This window comes from Acinonyx jubatus, chromosome B1 (assembly GCF_027475565.1).
Source record: "Acinonyx jubatus isolate Ajub_Pintada_27869175 chromosome B1, VMU_Ajub_asm_v1.0, whole genome shotgun sequence".
Lineage (NCBI taxonomy): Eukaryota > Metazoa > Chordata > Mammalia > Carnivora > Felidae > Acinonyx > Acinonyx jubatus.
In genome coordinates, this window is record NC_069382.1 from 102,284,808 (window position 1) to 102,303,401 (window position 18,594).

Here is an 18,594-nt window from a genome sequence, read left to right on the forward strand (position 1 = left end):
TGGGGGAGGGGCAGAGAGAGAGGGAGACACAGAATCTGAAGCAGGCTCCAGGCTCCAAGCTGTCAGTACAGAGCCCGACACAGGGCTCGAACTCACGAGCTGTGAGATCATGACCTGAGCCAAAGTCAGATGTTCAACCGACTGAGCCACCCAGGCGCCCCAAGATATTTCTTTTCCATTTGAAATTGTTTTATCTTAAAACACATAGAAGTATCAGTTATTTTCTAAATAGTTTCCTTTCTGGCCCAGAATCTAAAGTGATTACATATTTTAAAACAATGTTTATGGTTGTAATCACAGATTCATTAATTAGATACATGCCACAATTTTGGCGTCTAGTTATTCTCTAACCGGTGTTTTGGCACTGGCCTACCACACTCGGCAGTTTCTCTTTGTTCAGAACAAATCCTCTGCCTCCAGATCTCATTCCCACTCCTCTAGGTTCTTCTTGGCCCTGAGATTTAGGAAGCACATCTGATTCAACTTATAGATGTTGTCCTGAGTGTATGCTGAATACCCAAGGAATGTTTTATGTAACTCAACATCAGAGAGCCACTATGCCTTAAATTACAGACAAGAAATAAAAAACGGTTACATAGCACCTTTTCAATAATTCTTTTTTTTAATGTTTATTTTTTATTTTTGAGAAAGAGAGAGAGCACAAGCAGGGGAGGTACAGAAAGAGATGGGGACAGAGGATCTGAAGCAGGCTCTGTGCTGACAGCAGAGAGCATGAACCATTAGATCATGACCTGAGCTGAGATCAAGAGGGGAGGCTTAACCGACTGAGCCACCCAGGCGCCTTTCAATATTCCTTATAGATGTTTCAACTATACTTGCTTTTTTGTGACCAGTAAGTACACCTTTGGCTCATGCCCTACGGGGCCACCATCTACATTCACATGTTCCTAAAGAACACACACTGTCTGCCATATTGATTAAGTTAAATTATAGAAATTTGCACCCAAAAAATGTTATTAGATTTATGACAGAATCCATAGAGAAATGATTCTTTAAATAATCAATGTTTAAAAGTTTTGCTACTCCATTCTAGATTTCCATTAATATGGCTTTGATTTGGGAGCACCTGGGTGGCTCAGTCAGTTAAGCGTCCGACTCCTGATATCAGTTTAGGTCATGATCTCATGGTCGTGGGTTCAAGCCCCACATCAGGCTCTGCACTGACAGTGCAGAGCCTGCTTGGATCCTCTCTCTTAGTCCAAATATATATATATATATATATATATATATATATAGTTATTAGATTTTAGGCCTGGACTAAGGCCTAGGGAGTATAAGATGTGGAAAAACATGCATGTGTAGGTAGGTGCACCATTATGAAGCTGTATTTTCTTATAGGACAGGGTGGTGGGAAGTGGAACATAGAGGGGAAATATCATTTCATGGCATTAAAGTAAGCAGCTGTCCTCTGTATTCACGAGTTTAGAATACTAGGCATGTGTTTAAGATATGTCACTCTACCTTCAGATTTTGCTCTTGTCAGCAGCCTCTCCAGGCAGAGTGCTAATGATGGTTTTCTTTTTTATAAAGGGCAATCAGATTCTCAGTGGCCTCTCCATCGAAGAATATAAGACCACGCTGAAAATAATCAAGCAAGCTATTTTAGCTACAGACCTAGCGCTGTATATTAAGTAAGTTTTAAGAAATATTCTGAGATCAATAGGTCTTGGAAATGTTTGCATTGTTTCAAACTTTTCAAATGCACTTTGGGAGGTTTTAAGATTATAAAGACAAATGTCCTGGCAAATCAAATGTCTTGTTTTTCAAACTATGGGGCAGTTTCTTAAAGGAAGGCAGAAAAGTCTACTTCTTTGGCATATGACTTAGTGCTAGAAATTACAGAATACAGAGTCATTTCTGACGTGTGACTACTCCTGTGCCTCTGAAGTTGTGTACAAGGTAAATAACCATGCCAAGGTCATTCCAAGGCTGCGTTGTCCAGCCCGAAGGTTATAGAGCCCATCTGCTTTTCCTTCACCCCCCTCCCCAGCTTCTGACCATATTACAGTGCCTTTATACTGTCATCTAAGCCTAAGTGGGCAGGAAAAAGAGCTAAGTGCCAGACACATAAGTCTTGTTTCTTTTTATTTGATTTTGGCAGAAGGGTATTAATACAGAACTTTAATTAGTGAAGTCACTGACTCAGAAATTAGAGTGTGCATTAGAGTAGTGTTTGTCATGCATGTATGCATTTCCCTGTAATTAAACTACCTTTCTAAAAGCGAGAAAAGACCTTGCTGCATTTGGGCAGGCATTAGTTTCCCACACTCAGACCAAGATCTTTTGCTGCACACGTAGGAGTGAGGGGAGTCTGGCGGTCACACTTGTGGTATTTCCCTGAAGCACAGGCCTCTCTCCTTCTGCACAGGGATTCATATGTGTGGCTTTCACCACTCTTATGAGAAGTAAAAACAAGTAGAACGGATATACAAAAACACATACCCCAGGTACCTACTGTTGTACATCTAAAAATAGCTGCACCTAAAAGTGTCTGCGTCTAAAAGTGTCGTGCCATTGGATTTGGCAGCACTTTAATTAGGATAAAAGAAAATACAGCAAACTTCAGTTTAACTCAAAATGATTACAGAATAAAGATGATCAGATTACCAAGAATTTAAAAATACCTGTAACCACAGAGACTTCCCAGCCTTTCCAGGCCACATGGGTCTCTCCTCTGAACCCTTTTGCAATGTATTTTTCATTTTTGGTACTCAAGTGACATACATTCAGTTTCGTTATATAAGTTTTTCTTATCTTTAGTTTGTGTCTCTGACTAGATTTTAAACATTGTGAAAAGAACTCCTGTCTTATAACTTCCCAAGATGCGTAACAGTGTTGGGCACATAGGAGGCATTCACTATGCACTGAGTGAATAATAGTACATACTTTTTACCTAATACCATAATGTATATGAATAAGATATATGAAATTGAACTGAAGCCATAGAGATCTCATTATGCCATACACTTAAATTTTCAAGTCATTCTTGGCATCAAATTTTAAATTTGTTTTATTTTCTTAAAATCATGCTTAAGAATTGAAATTACCATTATTTGTGATCTGTAGTTAAAAACTAGGTGAGGTGTTACTGTTTTACCCAAAGAAAATGGCACAAAGGAAAAAAGTGAGGTATTTTTAGCTTTTTAAATGATGGTTTCTATATCGGATTCTAAGATGGGAAAAACCATTAGAGATTTTTTTCCCCCAAAATTTACTCCATGGGTCTTTGTTAGCTGAAGAAATAAGAGCCTGGGGACTCATCATAACTACCATATGTTTTTCTTTTACTTTCAAGGAGACGAGGAGAATTTTTTGAACTTATAAGAAAAAATCAATTCAACTTGGAAGATCCTCATCAAAAAGAGTTGTTTTTGTAAGTAGGTTTTCTGTCCTTAACACCGACGTTTTGCTCTCCAGTTAATTTTATAACTATCAGATTTTATTGCAAGTATTTGTTACAATGGGATGATCTTAGAGGCTGTCAGAATTATCTGGAGTGTTGTATAAAGGGCTGAATATGAATATTTATTTGAAAAGAAATGCATTTGCAAATTCAAGTCAGTAAATTACTCCTTTGTCTTAGAAGGAACTTTAAAATGTGGTGGAATATGAATAAAAGGCTCTAGGGTTCCCCCTGCTCATATTCCCAGTACTTTGGAATAGCTGAAAATAGCATCCCAAAGATTGTGGGAGCAAGAAGGTGGTTGTGAAGTGTTTACTTCTCTTGAGTGATGGGAGAGTAACACCATCAGAACCTCAAGATTTCCCTTTTCCTCACCTGTAGGCCTGTCCCTCCCTTCTAGCTGTAGATGCCATCTCTTTGCTGTTACTATTCCTACCTTTACCATGGCTAGAACTGGATCCATAAAAAAGAACAAGCGGTCAATAATTTTAATAAAAGGATGACACAGAACACCAAGGACAGCGCTATTACACTTCTGAAATCAACATTTCTTTAAATGGATTGATACTACTTAGCATGCAAACAAAGATGCAGATTATAAGAAAACAGTACACAAATGCGTGGCTGTCTTTTCTATGTAATCATGCTTTATTTCATAGCCTCAAAATGTTTTTCTTAATGGTCCCTTAGAAATGTATAGACAGATGGGGGCACCTGGCTGCCTCAGTGGGTGGAGTATGCGACTCTTGACCTCAAGTTCAAGCCCCATGTTGGGTGTCGAGATTACTTAAAAATAAAAATATTGAAAGAAAGAAAGAAAGAAAGAAAGAGAAGAAAGAAAGAAGAAAGAAAGAATAGACATACTACTGTAGTTAGGGAACAGTTTTTCCCGTAACAAAAAGGAAATCCAACCTTGGCTCCAAGTCTGCACCAGTTTCCGCTGCTCCATCCATCCGAAGCCATGAACCTCTTGCAGAGAAGTACTCATAGTTCTAGTGCTCAGTGTCGCCACTTGAACTCATGTGTCTGATTTTAATGAAGCTCATTTAGGAGCATTGTCTTCTTTGGGGGAGGCAGTTTATATTGGCAAGCACCGAAATCTTTTATGAAAATGGGCTTAAACACTGATTAAAAATATCTCTGGTGCACTCACTTTTTCTGAGAGAGTTGGTGTAAGACGTAGAGTAGCGGCAGGAAACCGTTTTCTTTTTGCCTTACATAGTTATGGAGAACATGCTTTTAGGTTGGGCTTCCCAGCAGGGACGAGGGTTCCCATCCTTTGCTATAAGTGTTTCTATATGACCGTGACTGGACTTTGTTTCTCCAAATTATTACAAACAGGTATCCAGATCCAACATGGGAAAACACGGTGCTAAATACAGAACTATTTTCATACTGTAGTTGTGGTACCGAGCTATAGAGTACCTTGTCACCGACTCCAGATTCCGTCCGGCATGGTTTTTACTTCTCTGAACAACAGAAAGACTAAAGAGCTCTGTCCTCTCATATCCCTCCCTCCCTTTCTCTGGCACATACTGTGTATAAGTAAGAGCTTTTCACACAGAAGTCACCGCACATGTTGAGTGCATTAGGATGACCCACCTTAATTCTTGCTCTTAGAGGCCTTATATCAATAGAATATCTGATGTTATCCTTTAATGGTTAATTATTAGTAATCAATGCGTTTTCATCTTACTACCACTGAGAATGGAATACCAAGGTGAAAAAAAAGAGCAACAGCAGGCAAGTTTTTACCCAGAGGTTAATAATTTCTCTCGTGCCAATCTGGAGCTAAATGAGGCGTTTTTAGGGCAAATTCCAGTAGTTCAGTGGGCAACCAAAAGAGTGACATTCTGCTATCCCTGAATCAGCCACACTTCCATATAAGTTGTTTCTGTTTCTTTTGTCTTTATAAACTGCCATCTTCATAGTTTAGGGAGCTTTAATTTAACTTTTTTACCAGTAACTATTTACTGAGAGTTTATGTTCACATAAAAAGTAAACAGTAGTATTGGGCTTCTTTTTCCCTGAACAGAGCGATGCTGATGACAGCTTGTGATCTCTCTGCAATTACAAAACCCTGGCCTATTCAACAACGGGTATGTTGTTTGCTGACAGTAAAAGTAGTAATTAAAAAGTCAAAGTAAGAAAAGTCTGTATTCTTAAAGGTAGCTTCTAAAGTATTTGTGGAAATTTTTATCCAAATTTTAAGTAGCATTAAAAGCAGAATTGGACATAAATAGGTTTTCTTTCTTAGAAGATTCATTAGCATTTACTAATATTTATAACGTATTAAGAAAGACAGCATCTATACTAACACAGCAAAACCTAGCTGCTGATAGTCTTTAATTCCAGTACTACTTCTGGCTCACTTAGGAATGCTTTTTAACACATTTCCTTAATAACCTTGAAAAACAGAAAAAGCAAATTATTTTTCTTCTTATGATTTTTCTTTATGGTTAGCCTACCATGCTATAACTCAGCTCTAAGTAGGCATTAGCGAGTAGAACTTAAACATTTCCTAAGTCTTAAAAATATAGGAAGTGTTGATATAAGGTGTCAGGAAGGATGTAATCAGGACCTGTGGCTAGGAGGCTAGAAATATATCCTTCTCTCTAAATAAGTAACTGCCATAACATTTTGCAGAGGCAGTAAAGGCCCTAGGCTCAGAAAAGAGATGGCTATACACGCAATGATGTGTGTATTGTGCTTTTGTTTTTTGAGACTGCATTTTGAATCCTGAATGCACTACCTGAGACTAATGACAGTCTGCTGTTGGTCAGGGCTCTGATCTGCAGAGTCATGGAGCCCAACGACAGGTTCATTTCATGAAACATACATGCTGAGAAAACAAGATCAGAAGTGTGCTATCCATGTGCCAAAGCTGACATGCCGTAAGCACTCAGGAAAGGTGGTCTTTACAGAGTGTGCTGCTCTGTAATAATAAATGGGACTGTACGCCCATTTCCAAATAGGGAAGGGAATGGAAGAGGGAAGAATTTGTCTTTTCATTTATCCTTTCTTCTTAATCAGATCCCCAAAAGGTTGAGCAATGAGGTTAGAGTCCAGACATAAAAAGCAATACTATAAAGCCTCTATAATTAAAACAGTTTGGTATTGGTGACAGACCAATGGAACACAATAGAACTTTGAGAATTACATAGAACGTTTAATATATATAATAAAGGTAGCATTTCAAATAACTGGGGGAAAAGAGAGACTTTTTACTGAATAATGTTAGGGTGACTTTCACATCTTCTATAACTGTATCTATTCCACATACTTAAATTCCAAATGGAACATACAGTTCAGTCTAGAGAATTAAACCATAGAAGTACTAAATAAAAACATTTGTGGATTCTGCTATAACTTAGGGGTGAGAAAACTTTCCTATTACTCAACATGCAGAAACAATAGAAAAGACTGGTAAATTTGATTACATAAAAATTAAAAAAAAATAAAACTTTTGCATGGCAAAAGACACCGTAAGCAAAGTAAAAGTCAGTGAGAAACTGGTAAAGATATTTGCAACTTATATTTGGTAGATACCCCAAATATTAAAGAAATTGTAAAAAATAGAGAAGGAAAAGGGCAACAACCCTACAGAAAAATGGGCCAAAAATTTGAACAAAAAGTTGATGGAATGTGAATGGCTCTTGCTATTTGCAAAGGTTCTCAGAACCTCATTCATAAGAAAAAATGCAAATTAAAACTACACTGACACACGCAAAAAACTTGTATAGAATCTCATAACAGCTTTAATCCTAATATAGTCGTAATATCTGCAGCAGACACATTCCAAGACCCCCAGTGGTTGCCTGAAACCAGAAACAGTACTGAACCCTTATATGTACTATGATTTTTCCTCTACATGCATAACTATGGTTAAGTTTAATTTATAAATTAGGCACAGTAAGAGATTAACAACAATAACTAATAATAAAATAGAACAACTATAACAATACTGTAATAAAAGGTATGTGAATGTGGGGTCTTTTTCTCAGAACATCTTATTATATTTTACTCACCCTCCTTGTGATGATGGGAGATGATAACGTGAGAGGTAGTGAGGTGAAGGATACAGGCGTTGTGATGTAGTGTTAGGACCTTCTGACCATGTATCAGATGGAGGATCACCTGCTTCTGGACCACAGTTAACTCCAGGTAACTGAAACCATGGAAAGCAAAACTCTGCAAAAGGGGGACTACTGTAGTCAGAACTAGAAACAACCCAAACGTCTTGTCAACAGAACAGCTAAACATATTGTGGTCCATTCCTTATTCAGTGGAGCACTGCTCAACAATAAGAAGGAAGTAACCATTGATACCTGTAACCACATGGATGTGTCTCATAAACACTATACAGAGCAAAAGAAGCCACACAAAAGACTACGTCCTGTGATTTCATTTATAGGAAGTTCTGGACTAGGCAAAATTAAAGCACTACAGTGAAAGAAATAAAATAGTGATTGTGAGGAGAGGGAGGAAAGAAGGGGCAGGAATTGACTGAGAAGGGTCATAAGGGCAATAGAAATATTCTATATCTTGGATGGGGTATTTGTCACATGGTTCTATGCGTTTGTCAATACACTGAACTCATGATCTATGCAATTCACAGTATATAAATTCTACTTCATTTAAAAAAAAAACACAGATACCATTTCTCATTTGGCAAAATCCAAAGGTTTTATGATATACTCTATTGGGGAAGTTGAGGGAAAACAAGGAATGAAAAATACTGTAACTCTTTAGAAGTTTATAAATATACATATTCATTATTTACCATTACTTCTAGGAATCTTATCCCAAAGATATACGGGAAAGAATGTAAAAAGATATTTATACAAGGCTACTCATTTTAGTGCTATTTGTAATAGCAAAGACTGGAAGTAACCCAAATACTCATCAGTAGGTTACTGATTGAATAATTTGTAGTACGTTTACACAGTGAGTTCTAGGCAGCTATATAAAGAAATGAGGATTATCTGTATACTACTATGGAGTGATTACAAGGATCTATTTTTAAGTGGAAAAAAAGCAAGGTAGAGAAAATGTATATGGTACTCTACCATTTATCTAAGAAGAGGGTAAGGGCGTGCCTGGGGGGCTCAGTTGGTTAGGCATCTGGCTTCGGCTCAGGTCATGATCTCACAGTGAGTGAGTTTGAGCTGCACATCAAGCCTTGTGCTGTCAGCACAGAGCCTGCTTTGGATCCTCTGTCCCCATCTGTCTCTGCCCCTCTCCCATTCACATGTGTGTGTGCTCTCTCTCAAAAATAAATAAACTTAAAAAAAAAAGTAAAATATGAATATATGTACATATTTGCTTAATATTTAAAAAACCTAGGATTAACCACAAAAAAGTTAATGATCCCCTATAAGAGAAGGAAGGAACAGAATTTAGTGAACAGAACCATGGAACCATGTAAATAGTTTAAAATCATAAAGTTGAATTCTCAGCATTAAACCTTAAAAATAAAATGAAACAAACCTGATTTCAGTTGCAAAACCATAGTGACAGAGACTATTTCATTCCAAGTGACATTAAAACAGTAATTTGACCATGTATCTCTTAGTGGGATGTACTCTAAAAACAAAAAGGAATTATAAATCCTTTAAAAAAGCCTTTAAAACTGTTTTCAATAATGTTATTATTAGTGGTAATTTTATATAGATATTCAATCACAATTGTAGATGATGTGGGATAAAAGCAAATAAAAAAATTGTATCATTGAGGACTGTCAGTGTGAGTGGAAAGATAAAGATCTAAGGTGGATTAGGTTATGCAAAAACACTGTAGTCCTGAATTTGAATTGAAATGTTGTATGAACTTCTGTTGTGTCCTAGCTCCATCCTCTAAAAGGGCTTACAAATACTGGTAGTAATGAACAAACCTAGTGCCCATACTGAGGTTTCTAAGTATCTCATTAAAGGAACAAGGGCTCCAACAAAGAAATGGCTGATAGCAGTTTTAAAGCAGGAAATGTATACAATGAGCCTAGAGCATCTTATTCTATCAGAAAGCAGGGAAGCTTTCAAAGACTGATAGGATTCTGTCAAAAGAACAGAGATGCCAACTTTATAGCCTCCCAGTGGCCAAAATGGAACAATCTGATATCAGTAAGGATTAAAATACATTAAACATGTTTAAATTTAAAAGTTCAAAATAATAATAAAAATAATAAAATAAAATCTTCCCTGGTCATCTTTGATAGTTGCTTGGTAACCATGTTACTTTTTTAATGGTAATTAAAGTGGAGAAAATCAAACATTTCTCCTGCTTTGCTTTGCTTTTTTTTTTTTTTTAATCTCCTGCTTTTCTTGTACAAATTGTACTTTAGGGAAACTAAATAATTGATGTGGGGAACTTCCTTTTTATTGTATTTCAACTAATAAAACAAAAAGGAATGACTACTTTGAATATCACCTTTTTGCAGCCCTTAAGGTAGCAGATCTACTAGACAAAGATCATTAATGGTTGCTAATATCACAAAAAGAGAGGCAGCCGGGCATTGTATAGCTCTTAATGGAAGTACACAGCATTGCCTATGAAGTAGTCAAAAAATAAAAAAAAAAAAATTCGGTCAGTCTTATCAAGTCTCTAGATCTCATTACCATTGTATGTAAATAGGGCACAGAGAAACAGTAATTGTCATCATAGGAATGCAGTCAGCAAAATCCAGATAGTGGGAAACTACAGGATAAACAACCAGTTTATTTAACAGCAACAAAAAAAATTATAAGGAAATTTTTTTAAAAGAGAAGAGAATGTAATGTAGATTAAAATCAATTTAAAAGGCACAGCAATCAATCACAATATATGCAGCTATTTGATAACTGGTTTTCACAGCAGCTGGTATAACAGGTGCTTAATAAATATCATTGCTTATGCATACAGATGGGCATACACGGCCTTTTCCCCACTAACTGCTGAAGTTGAAATAACATGTTGCTTTTTTCTGCCTAATTTCAGATTACAAACTCTAGCCTTTGTGATTAGATACATATTTAAAAGCAAATAAAATATAATTTCCATTACTCATTATTGTTCTATTACCATTTTGCTAATGTGGTTGAAGCTAGATTTGATAGATTTTATTATCTTTACTCAAAGTCTCTATTCTATTCTCTGTTCTAGAGTTATATGCTATATATAGAGTTCTAGAGTTAACTGCCAAAACTTAATCGGTCATTTATTTCAGATAGCAGAACTTGTAGCAACTGAATTTTTTGACCAAGGAGACAGAGAGAGAAAAGAACTCAACATAGAGCCTGCTGTAAGTCTGAGACCTTGTTGGTAGGAATTATTTCAATATATCTGTGATTGTGGACTTCTTAACACTTTTATGAGATCTTTCCTTGAGAATACAATTTCTTTTCATTTTATTTTTTAAAGCATTTTTCTTATTAAAAGAATTTTATGTGTTTATTACAGAAAATATAAGCAAATAAAAGAAGACTCTTTGGTTCATCATATTGTACCTACTTTTTTTGTAATTTGTTTTTCTATTTAAATTTAAATCATAAGCTACGTTTCATTCTGACAAATGGTCTTATGTTTATTATTTCTAGTGATTATCTGAAATAGATGCAGCCATAGTCTATCCACTACCTTTGGGGTAATGTTTGCAGTGTTCACTATTACCAGTAGCACTTTGATAAACATCTATGTTGCTAAGTGTTTCTGTGCCATTTTTCATTATCTTGTTAGGATAAATTCCCAGAATTGCTGTGTTGAAGGGCACAGATTTTAAAGGTTTTTGATACTGCCTTGTTCACATAGAGTTTGGATCTCACAGACAAGAAGAAGACCCTTCTCAAACCATCTCTAGGTTTTGGAATGAGTTTTTCCTGAAAATGAACCACGGTCATTTTTTTTTAATTCAAATGGACATTTATTGAGCCCATATTAAATGGGACATGGTTATGACCCCCTTTCTGTGTGTACAGTTTCATCCACTCTGCTCTTTAGTCTCAGCTGGGCACATCTTCTGTCTCACTAGTCTTTCACAATTAGCTCAGTGTCCTGTAATGTAATGGTAGGCTCGTTCAGAAGCTCAGAATCTTCTTAGAAAGTCGTGGGTAGCAGAGTAATGCTAACAGCTAATGGAGAATTTGCTTCATTTTAAACAAGTACTGTGACAGACTCATTGCTTCCCATGGGAGTGCTGGGCTTGTCTGGTGCTCCAGCCATGACCTCCTGGGAATAAGCAGAATGACATCTGCATAATCGTCACTAAGAAGGCTCTCTGTGTGGATTGAATTGTAATCAGCTGTGGCCTGAGTGGCTTCCCCCACAAAGCTGAGGGTGTTTGATTCCACATCAATAGACAATTCAAAGCCTGTGTGTTCTCCAAATACACGTCAGTGGTCAACTCTAGGGCAGTGGTTGACTCTAGGTCGGTGGTCAGCTCTAGGTCAGTGGTTGACTCTAGAGTAGTGATGAATTCCAAGGGTAGTGTGGGAAAAGTCAGCCAGGATGAACAAGACAGAGAGAATCAGGGCCTTTCTGAGCACAGTGCTGGCAGGGAATGCAGGAGGCTGGCAAAGGAAGGAGACAAGCAGGTATCAGGCCTTCATCAGCTAACCTGGTGATTCATGTTTTCGGAGCCAACTTGCATTGTGTTCTTTAAGTAAATGCAGATATGTGTGTTGTGTGTGTGTGTGTGTGTTTCTGTGTTTGTGTTTTCAGGACCTGATGAACAGGGAGAAGAAAAACAAAATCCCAAGTATGCAAGTTGGGTTCATAGATGCCATCTGCTTGCAACTATATGAGGTATTTATACAAAAACACTAGACTTGCTAAACTTAGACTGTGTTATGAATTAAAACCTCAAGTAAATTGAAGCGATTAACACTAGGCCTTTTTCTTTTTTTTCTTTTTCTTTTTTCTTTTTTTTTTTGGCTGATGAACATGCTGTTTGCATTGAACAAGGAACACATTTTATATTTGATTTTTTTCAAAAACGTTAATTCATCAATGTGTGACTATCTGTTGAGTGCCCACTGTGTGCTAGACTAGCAAATTGGTGTAGGAACACTTAAAAGAATTATATGCCAGTGCTACCTTAAGGAGGTATACTCTGCATACATTATGTCAGCATATTCTTCTAAGTTTAGGCCTCAATAAAGAAAAAAAAATATCCAACTTTTTCTCATCTTATAGTGTAATTTTCATATTGTCAAGGAAAATTTTATAATGATGAAAAGAAGGTAGCTGGAAAAATATTACAGGGTCCCATTTCCTTGCACCTACTGGCTTGGAGTTTTTATTTTTTAGGTAAAGATATTCTCCCTAAAACATCTGGTTTACTAGTTTAGATGTTCATGCCCAAAATACAGAAAGCAGACACTATCCTTGTTTTTAAAAGTTTGAATAGGAAACTGTCTTCAGCTTTAATTATTTGGGAAGACAGCATTTATCATAGAGTTATCATACAATGTCAAAACTCAAACCCTAGAATCTTCTAATCCAGACATTTTCACAATTCAGTGATGGTTTAATCTTACATTTCATATGTGTGCAAGGATTTATTTCATTTGAATCTGATGTTAAATTCTATGTAATATTGATTTGTACTTTTACTACATTTATTTATAAGTATTATATTATAGAAGTAATAATATTCTCACCGTAGAAAAGTCAGAGAATTATAATTCTACTAAGACACTACTGTTAATATATCACTGTATATACTTTATGACATTTTCATATTTTTCACTTAAATTTGCTTTTTGTAATTCATATTACATCATAATGTATTTTTTGTTTTATTTCTTTAACACTTATTTATTTTTGAGGGACAGAGCGTGAGTGGGGGAGAGGCAGAGAGAGAGGGAGACACAGAATCTGATGCAGGCTCCAGGCTCTGAGCTGTCAACAGAGAGCCCAATGCGGGGCTTGAACTCAGGAACCGTGAGATCACGACCTGAGCTGAAGTCGGACACTTAACTGACTGAGCCACCCAGGCGCCCCTTCATCATAATGTACTTTTAAAGCCTGCAAAATAGTAACATAATATACCTAACCCTGTTGTTGAGTATTTATGTTATTTTCAGAGTTTCTCTATTTCAAAGAAAACTGCAGTGAACATTCTTGTATCTAAATATGTATGGCATTATAGTTGGTAAAGAATAATACCATGCAGAATTATAAATCAATCTTTATTATAATCTTGAATACAAGTGTATTTAAATACATTGTATAAAACTATTTTATAGAAAACACAAAACAGGGTGCCCGAGTGGCTCAGGCTGTGTGCACACACTTGTGAAAACCCCAGCAGTGGGTCTGCTTCTGAAATGAGTGTGAGATGTGACTCTTTGAAATAGGCCTGGGGAGAGGGCTTATTTCCTCGCTGCTTTCTAGTTTGCTTTCTTTTTCTTCTTTAGGCCTTGACCCACGTTTCTGAGGACTGTTTCCCTTTGCTGGATGGCTGCAGGAAGAACAGGCAAAAATGGCAGGCTCTTGCAGAACAGCAGGAGAAAATGCTGATTAATGGGGAAAGCAGCCAGGCCAAGCGGAACTGAGTGGCCTATTCAAGCAGAGTTGAAGTTTACAGATGGTGTATTCTGCATATGTCTAGTTTTGCCACACACTGTACAGATTTAGTGTATACTTTGCCACTGCTGTATTTTTATTTTTGCACAACTTTTAAGAACATAGCATGAAATGTTTTTAGGGGACTATTACATATTTTCTGTATATTTGTTTTATGCCACTGATCTGAGATTATCAATGATACCCACTCTTAGCACATGGATAAGAGCGCTGTTTGTGATACTTTGTGTACTGCAAAGTGCAAGTTGAATTCTTGCACTGAGATTGTTTTGTTATTCGTTGTTTTGGGGGTTTTGTTTTTTGTTTTTTGGGGTTTTTTGCTTGGGGATTTTAAATAATTGTTTTTGTGTTTTCTGAATTATCAATCTTGTAAAGAATGTTTGGAATCTTTTTTTTCTCAAAAATAGGCTAGGAGAAAATTGAATGTATTCTGTGACATTGAAAACTTTCAAAAGATAAAGTGTTGTTGGCTGAGTGGATTTTAAGATGAAAGGATACTATTTGTCAGCAATGTTTTGCATTAACAAAAAAAGCTAAAACTCTGAAACAGATGGAAAGTACTAGAAGGCAGTATTGTAAAGAAAAGGTATTGTTTAATAGATTTGCTGTTTTTGTTAGTGAGCAGGAAGCAGGAAGGGGAGAACTCTTTCATTTCACATACATTTTATCCAGAGACTACCCATAAAATCTGACCCATCTGATGGAAAGCAGGGGAAACCATAGGAGAAGACACTGATTTCACTGACTTCACGGTCACTGACTTTACTGAGGGATGAATGTGATCGAGAAATGGAATGGCCGTATCTGTCAGTGAAGGGAAACATTCTGTTGGAAGACTCTTATGAGTCAGTGAGTGTTTTGAACATTGAACTTCCTTTTTTAAATAACTTGTTTTTCTTACAAACCATAGTTTATAAGTGAACAGTTTAAGTCTCAAGAGAAAATTGAGAAAAAAAAAAGCGATAACTGGAACACTGACCTGAGGTGAGATATGACTGCAGATAAAAGGTAAAATGAACCATTATTTTTCTTTGTCAAAGGAAGTATAGAGAATAGTTTTAATTATATAAACAGCAAAGGGCCATCCTTGATATCAGGGTCAAAATTAAATTGAGGGAGCACTGTAAGATAAGAAAGCTTAGGCCTGAATAAACTTAAGAGTATTCAGTTTGCAGTTGAGAAACTGCCCAATTTCAGTTTATAGGACTAGTCAATTAGAATCACAGAAGTTTGGCTATGTATGCTAATTGTTGACCCTGAGCTTATAGTTGTTGGTATTCACTTCATTTAGCTTTTAGTACATTTAGAAAATGTTAACATTGTCTTAGTTAGATTTGAGTCCTTTTGAATGGATTCCCATTGAACACATGTGCCATAAATACACATTTATTCAGTACTGGAGAAGTAGATAATGAATTGAACAACTGGTTCAAGAAAGGAAAATCTGTTCCAAATACGTGGAAATGTTTGGACTGGGGCAGAGTAGGAAGAGAAATATTTGTCTGAATTGTTAACCACCCCCCTTCCCAAAAAACAGGTTCTGAGTTTTTAGCTATCACTAAATTGGATAGCAAATCTCTTGGGGCCATGGTTCAGCATTCTGAAACACCTTTTTTTTTCTCTAAACTGCCTAAAATTCAACTTATTCATTAAGTTTTTAAAATTCTGAGTGTATCTTACATAATGTGACTTACTTCTTACCATACAGGTAAAAAAAAAAAAAAGGGCAAAACAAATTGTATTGCCATTACTTTGTAGTGGTAAAGGCTAGTATAGAATGTTATCAGCTGTTTGTTTCCATATGTATTATTGTTGTAATACTTGTATTTTCAGGATGTTATTCGATTTTTATTTGATGTCATATAGGTGAGATCTATAAGATTGCCTCTTGGTGGCACTGGTGTGTAAATTACACAGGCTGTTACTAAAATAACATATCTATATACTGGTATCCCCCTATGCATGCATACATAATTCCTTAGTATAGAAAAATTGTTTAAAGAATAGCAGTCTTTAATGACCTTTACATCATACACATTGTGATTTAGCAGTTATGCTAAAATCTGTAATCATATACTTTAGTAGTTTGTTTAGCTCCATCTAATCTATGCCACTGAGATGTATGGAGGTTTTGTATGTGTGTCATTTTAACAAGCAAGGAGATATATTTAGATTAGAAATTGTTTGGTTTACCTTTAGACAGTGGTTTATTTTACTTTACTAGTTTAGCAATTAAAAGAAGTTGGGTAGTACCATGCCTATTTTGTTGTTGGAAGTTTTAGTTCTTCTAAGAAGAGTACTTCTTTAGGACCAGTTATTTGGTGCAAATAATTTTTAATTTTTAGGAAAATCATTCCATACATAGATTAATATCTGGTACAGAGGCAAAATCAAAGCTTTAGTTCTTACATGAATATTTTTCCCAGTATCTTCTCAAGTGGGAATATATATATATATATATATTAGTGGGAATATATATATATACATACACATAGTGGGAATATATATATATATATATATATATATATATATAGTCCTCCCTCATCCTGCTGTATATTTCTGTTACCCATAACTAGCAAGAAGTTATTCTTTTTCTGGATTAAAGTAGTTTTGTGATAGTTATAACTGAATGACATACCATTTCATTTCAATTTTTAGCTCCAAAAGTCCCCACTATTATACTAAGTTGTTTAAAAATCTCTATAAAATTGTCCGGCCTTCTATTTTTCACAAGACTGACGCTTGCCAGTCGCAGTCCTGTGTGAACTTGTGTAAGTCACTTAACCTCTGTGTGCCTGAACACATTGGGCTGTTAAAGGAGTTATGTTTGGGTGAAGCCTTTGTCTTCAAGGAGAATGTCACAGAGGGCAGCTACTGTGTAAGCCCTAGTGGGTCTTGGAGACCAGTGTCAGAAGTGGGATATTGGGCTACAGAGCATGGTATCTCATTCCACATGTCATTTCCTGTTTTGAAGATTGAAAACAAGACAATACATTTATTTGGCTTCTCATGTGCATCACCAGTTACTGTGAGATTTTGAGCACCTTGTCTCAAGGTACAAACTCTGGACAGTGGTGTTGTCACCACTGATCTCTTAATCATAAAGAATAGTTTCCTTCAATAAGAGTACTGAGATAAGAAAGTGTATGAAAATATACTGGAAATACTGGGTTCTGGGAGGAAACTGGTCACAGATGTATTCTTGCCTAGCAGTGGAAGTGCCTTTATCTTTAGCATAGAGCACAAATGTTAGACCTACTCCAGTTTGACTTTCAGTTTTCCTGTGTTTTCCACCAGATTTTACTCCTAACACTTTATAGGTCATCACAAGCAGTGCTCTTGTTTTGTTTTGCTTTGTTTTGTTTACAAGAGTGATTTTAAGAAGAGAGGAGGAAAAGGTGTAATTGCTGTCCTCTCCTGTGAACAACTGTAGTTAAAATGAGGTGGTATAATTTAACATCTCAGTATTAGACATGCAACAGTCCACCTTTTATCGAGTCCCTGCGACATGTCAGGCACTGTGTTCAGCCAAAGAGACAGAGCAATGACCTCAAGGAGCTCACAGTCTGCAGGAAGTGCTGGATAAGAGACTTACCAGCTTCTGATCCTGCCAATTGAACATGAAAATATAGGGTACGTTATATCACTTTCATTTTCATCTATAAAATACATATTATACAGTTTTCTGAGGACCTTCTCCCGCCCCGCCCCTGCACCCTCCCCCTCAAGGATCTTCTTTACCTGGAACTTACTAAGAATCTGTCTGTGAACATCCTGCCTTCTAACAAGTATGGATGATTTAGCCTGTTGATAGCTTACAGAACACCTTAAGTAAGGAGTCATGTATTCTACTATATAGGTTTTTTTCCCATTTGCTAGCCAGGTAGAGCTTACTCAGAGTTCTCTTAGATTGTTAAATTGTGCACAGTTTTGGACCCCTTCTGCTCCACCACAGGGAGCAAGGAAGAAAGTATTAAAGCTCACTTGGCCCTTCCATATGCTTCTCAAAAGCCTGTGTAAACATGTCTTAATAAATGTCATTGAAAGCAGTGTAAATAGTTGAAAATATAAATTTCTATTACGGTTTAAGAAAAGAAAACCTTATGGATCATCACTAGCCACTGTTAATATCTATTTGTATTCTTATACCTTTTTCAATATATTTGAACAAATATATAGTTTCTGGCACTATTTTTGTACTAGGATAAAGGAGTTACTGTGTATATTATGTTTAGCTTTAAAGTCCTTTTAAATAATTGTGAGTGTTGATTTCTTGTCTTTCCTCTCCCCACCATGAGAACCATGTCAGATGACTCTTCCATGACAAAATCACTTTAAAGGAACACTTCCCTACCTGTGATCTCTATAAAATCAAGAGATGGTCAGAGTGATCTTCTGTTGTGCAAACTCTTCACCTGTCAGTTGTTTACTCATTTTGCTATGCTTTGTAAGAATAAAAAGAAGAATGAATAAGTAGGTATGACTACTGTGTGATTATTAGGGGAATTTTAGGCAGGGAGGATGGGTCCAATGCTTTGAGAGACTGTAGGCAGGCTAGCCTTTGGTCATATTAGCTGAGAAAATGTGGTTTAATCAAACCCTTTCCTTAG

The 18,594-nt window shown here is 36.3% G+C and overlaps 1 protein-coding gene and 1 long non-coding RNA gene across 10 annotated transcripts in view; one reads left to right on the forward strand and one right to left on the reverse strand.

Annotated features, from left to right (window-relative positions):
- The window catches only part of PDE5A (phosphodiesterase 5A), a 140,589-nt gene extending 122,129 nt beyond the window's left edge, over positions 1-18,460 (forward strand). For all 5 annotated transcript variants that reach the window (XM_027063535.2, XM_015077480.3, XM_027063532.2 and 2 more), the window contains 6 exons: positions 1,552-1,652; positions 3,317-3,394; positions 5,460-5,523; positions 10,626-10,700; positions 12,116-12,199; positions 13,816-18,460. In XM_027063535.2, coding sequence (XP_026919336.1) covers positions 1,552-1,652; positions 3,317-3,394; positions 5,460-5,523; positions 10,626-10,700; positions 12,116-12,199; positions 13,816-13,953 — 540 coding nt within the window. In that variant the 3' untranslated portion in view covers positions 13,954-18,460. The remainder of the gene's footprint in view (positions 1-1,551; positions 1,653-3,316; positions 3,395-5,459; positions 5,524-10,625; positions 10,701-12,115; positions 12,200-13,815) is intronic.
- The window catches only part of LOC113600497 (uncharacterized), a 51,879-nt gene that overhangs the window by 23,524 nt on the left and 9,761 nt on the right, over positions 1-18,594 (reverse strand). For 3 of the 5 annotated variants that reach the window (XR_008296173.1, XR_003421488.2, XR_003421487.2), the window contains exon 3: positions 7,453-7,592. The exons of the other annotated variants lie outside the window; for them this stretch is intronic. This is a non-coding gene — a long non-coding RNA (uncharacterized LOC113600497). The remainder of the gene's footprint in view (positions 1-7,452; positions 7,593-18,594) is intronic. 5 annotated transcript variants of the gene reach the window in all.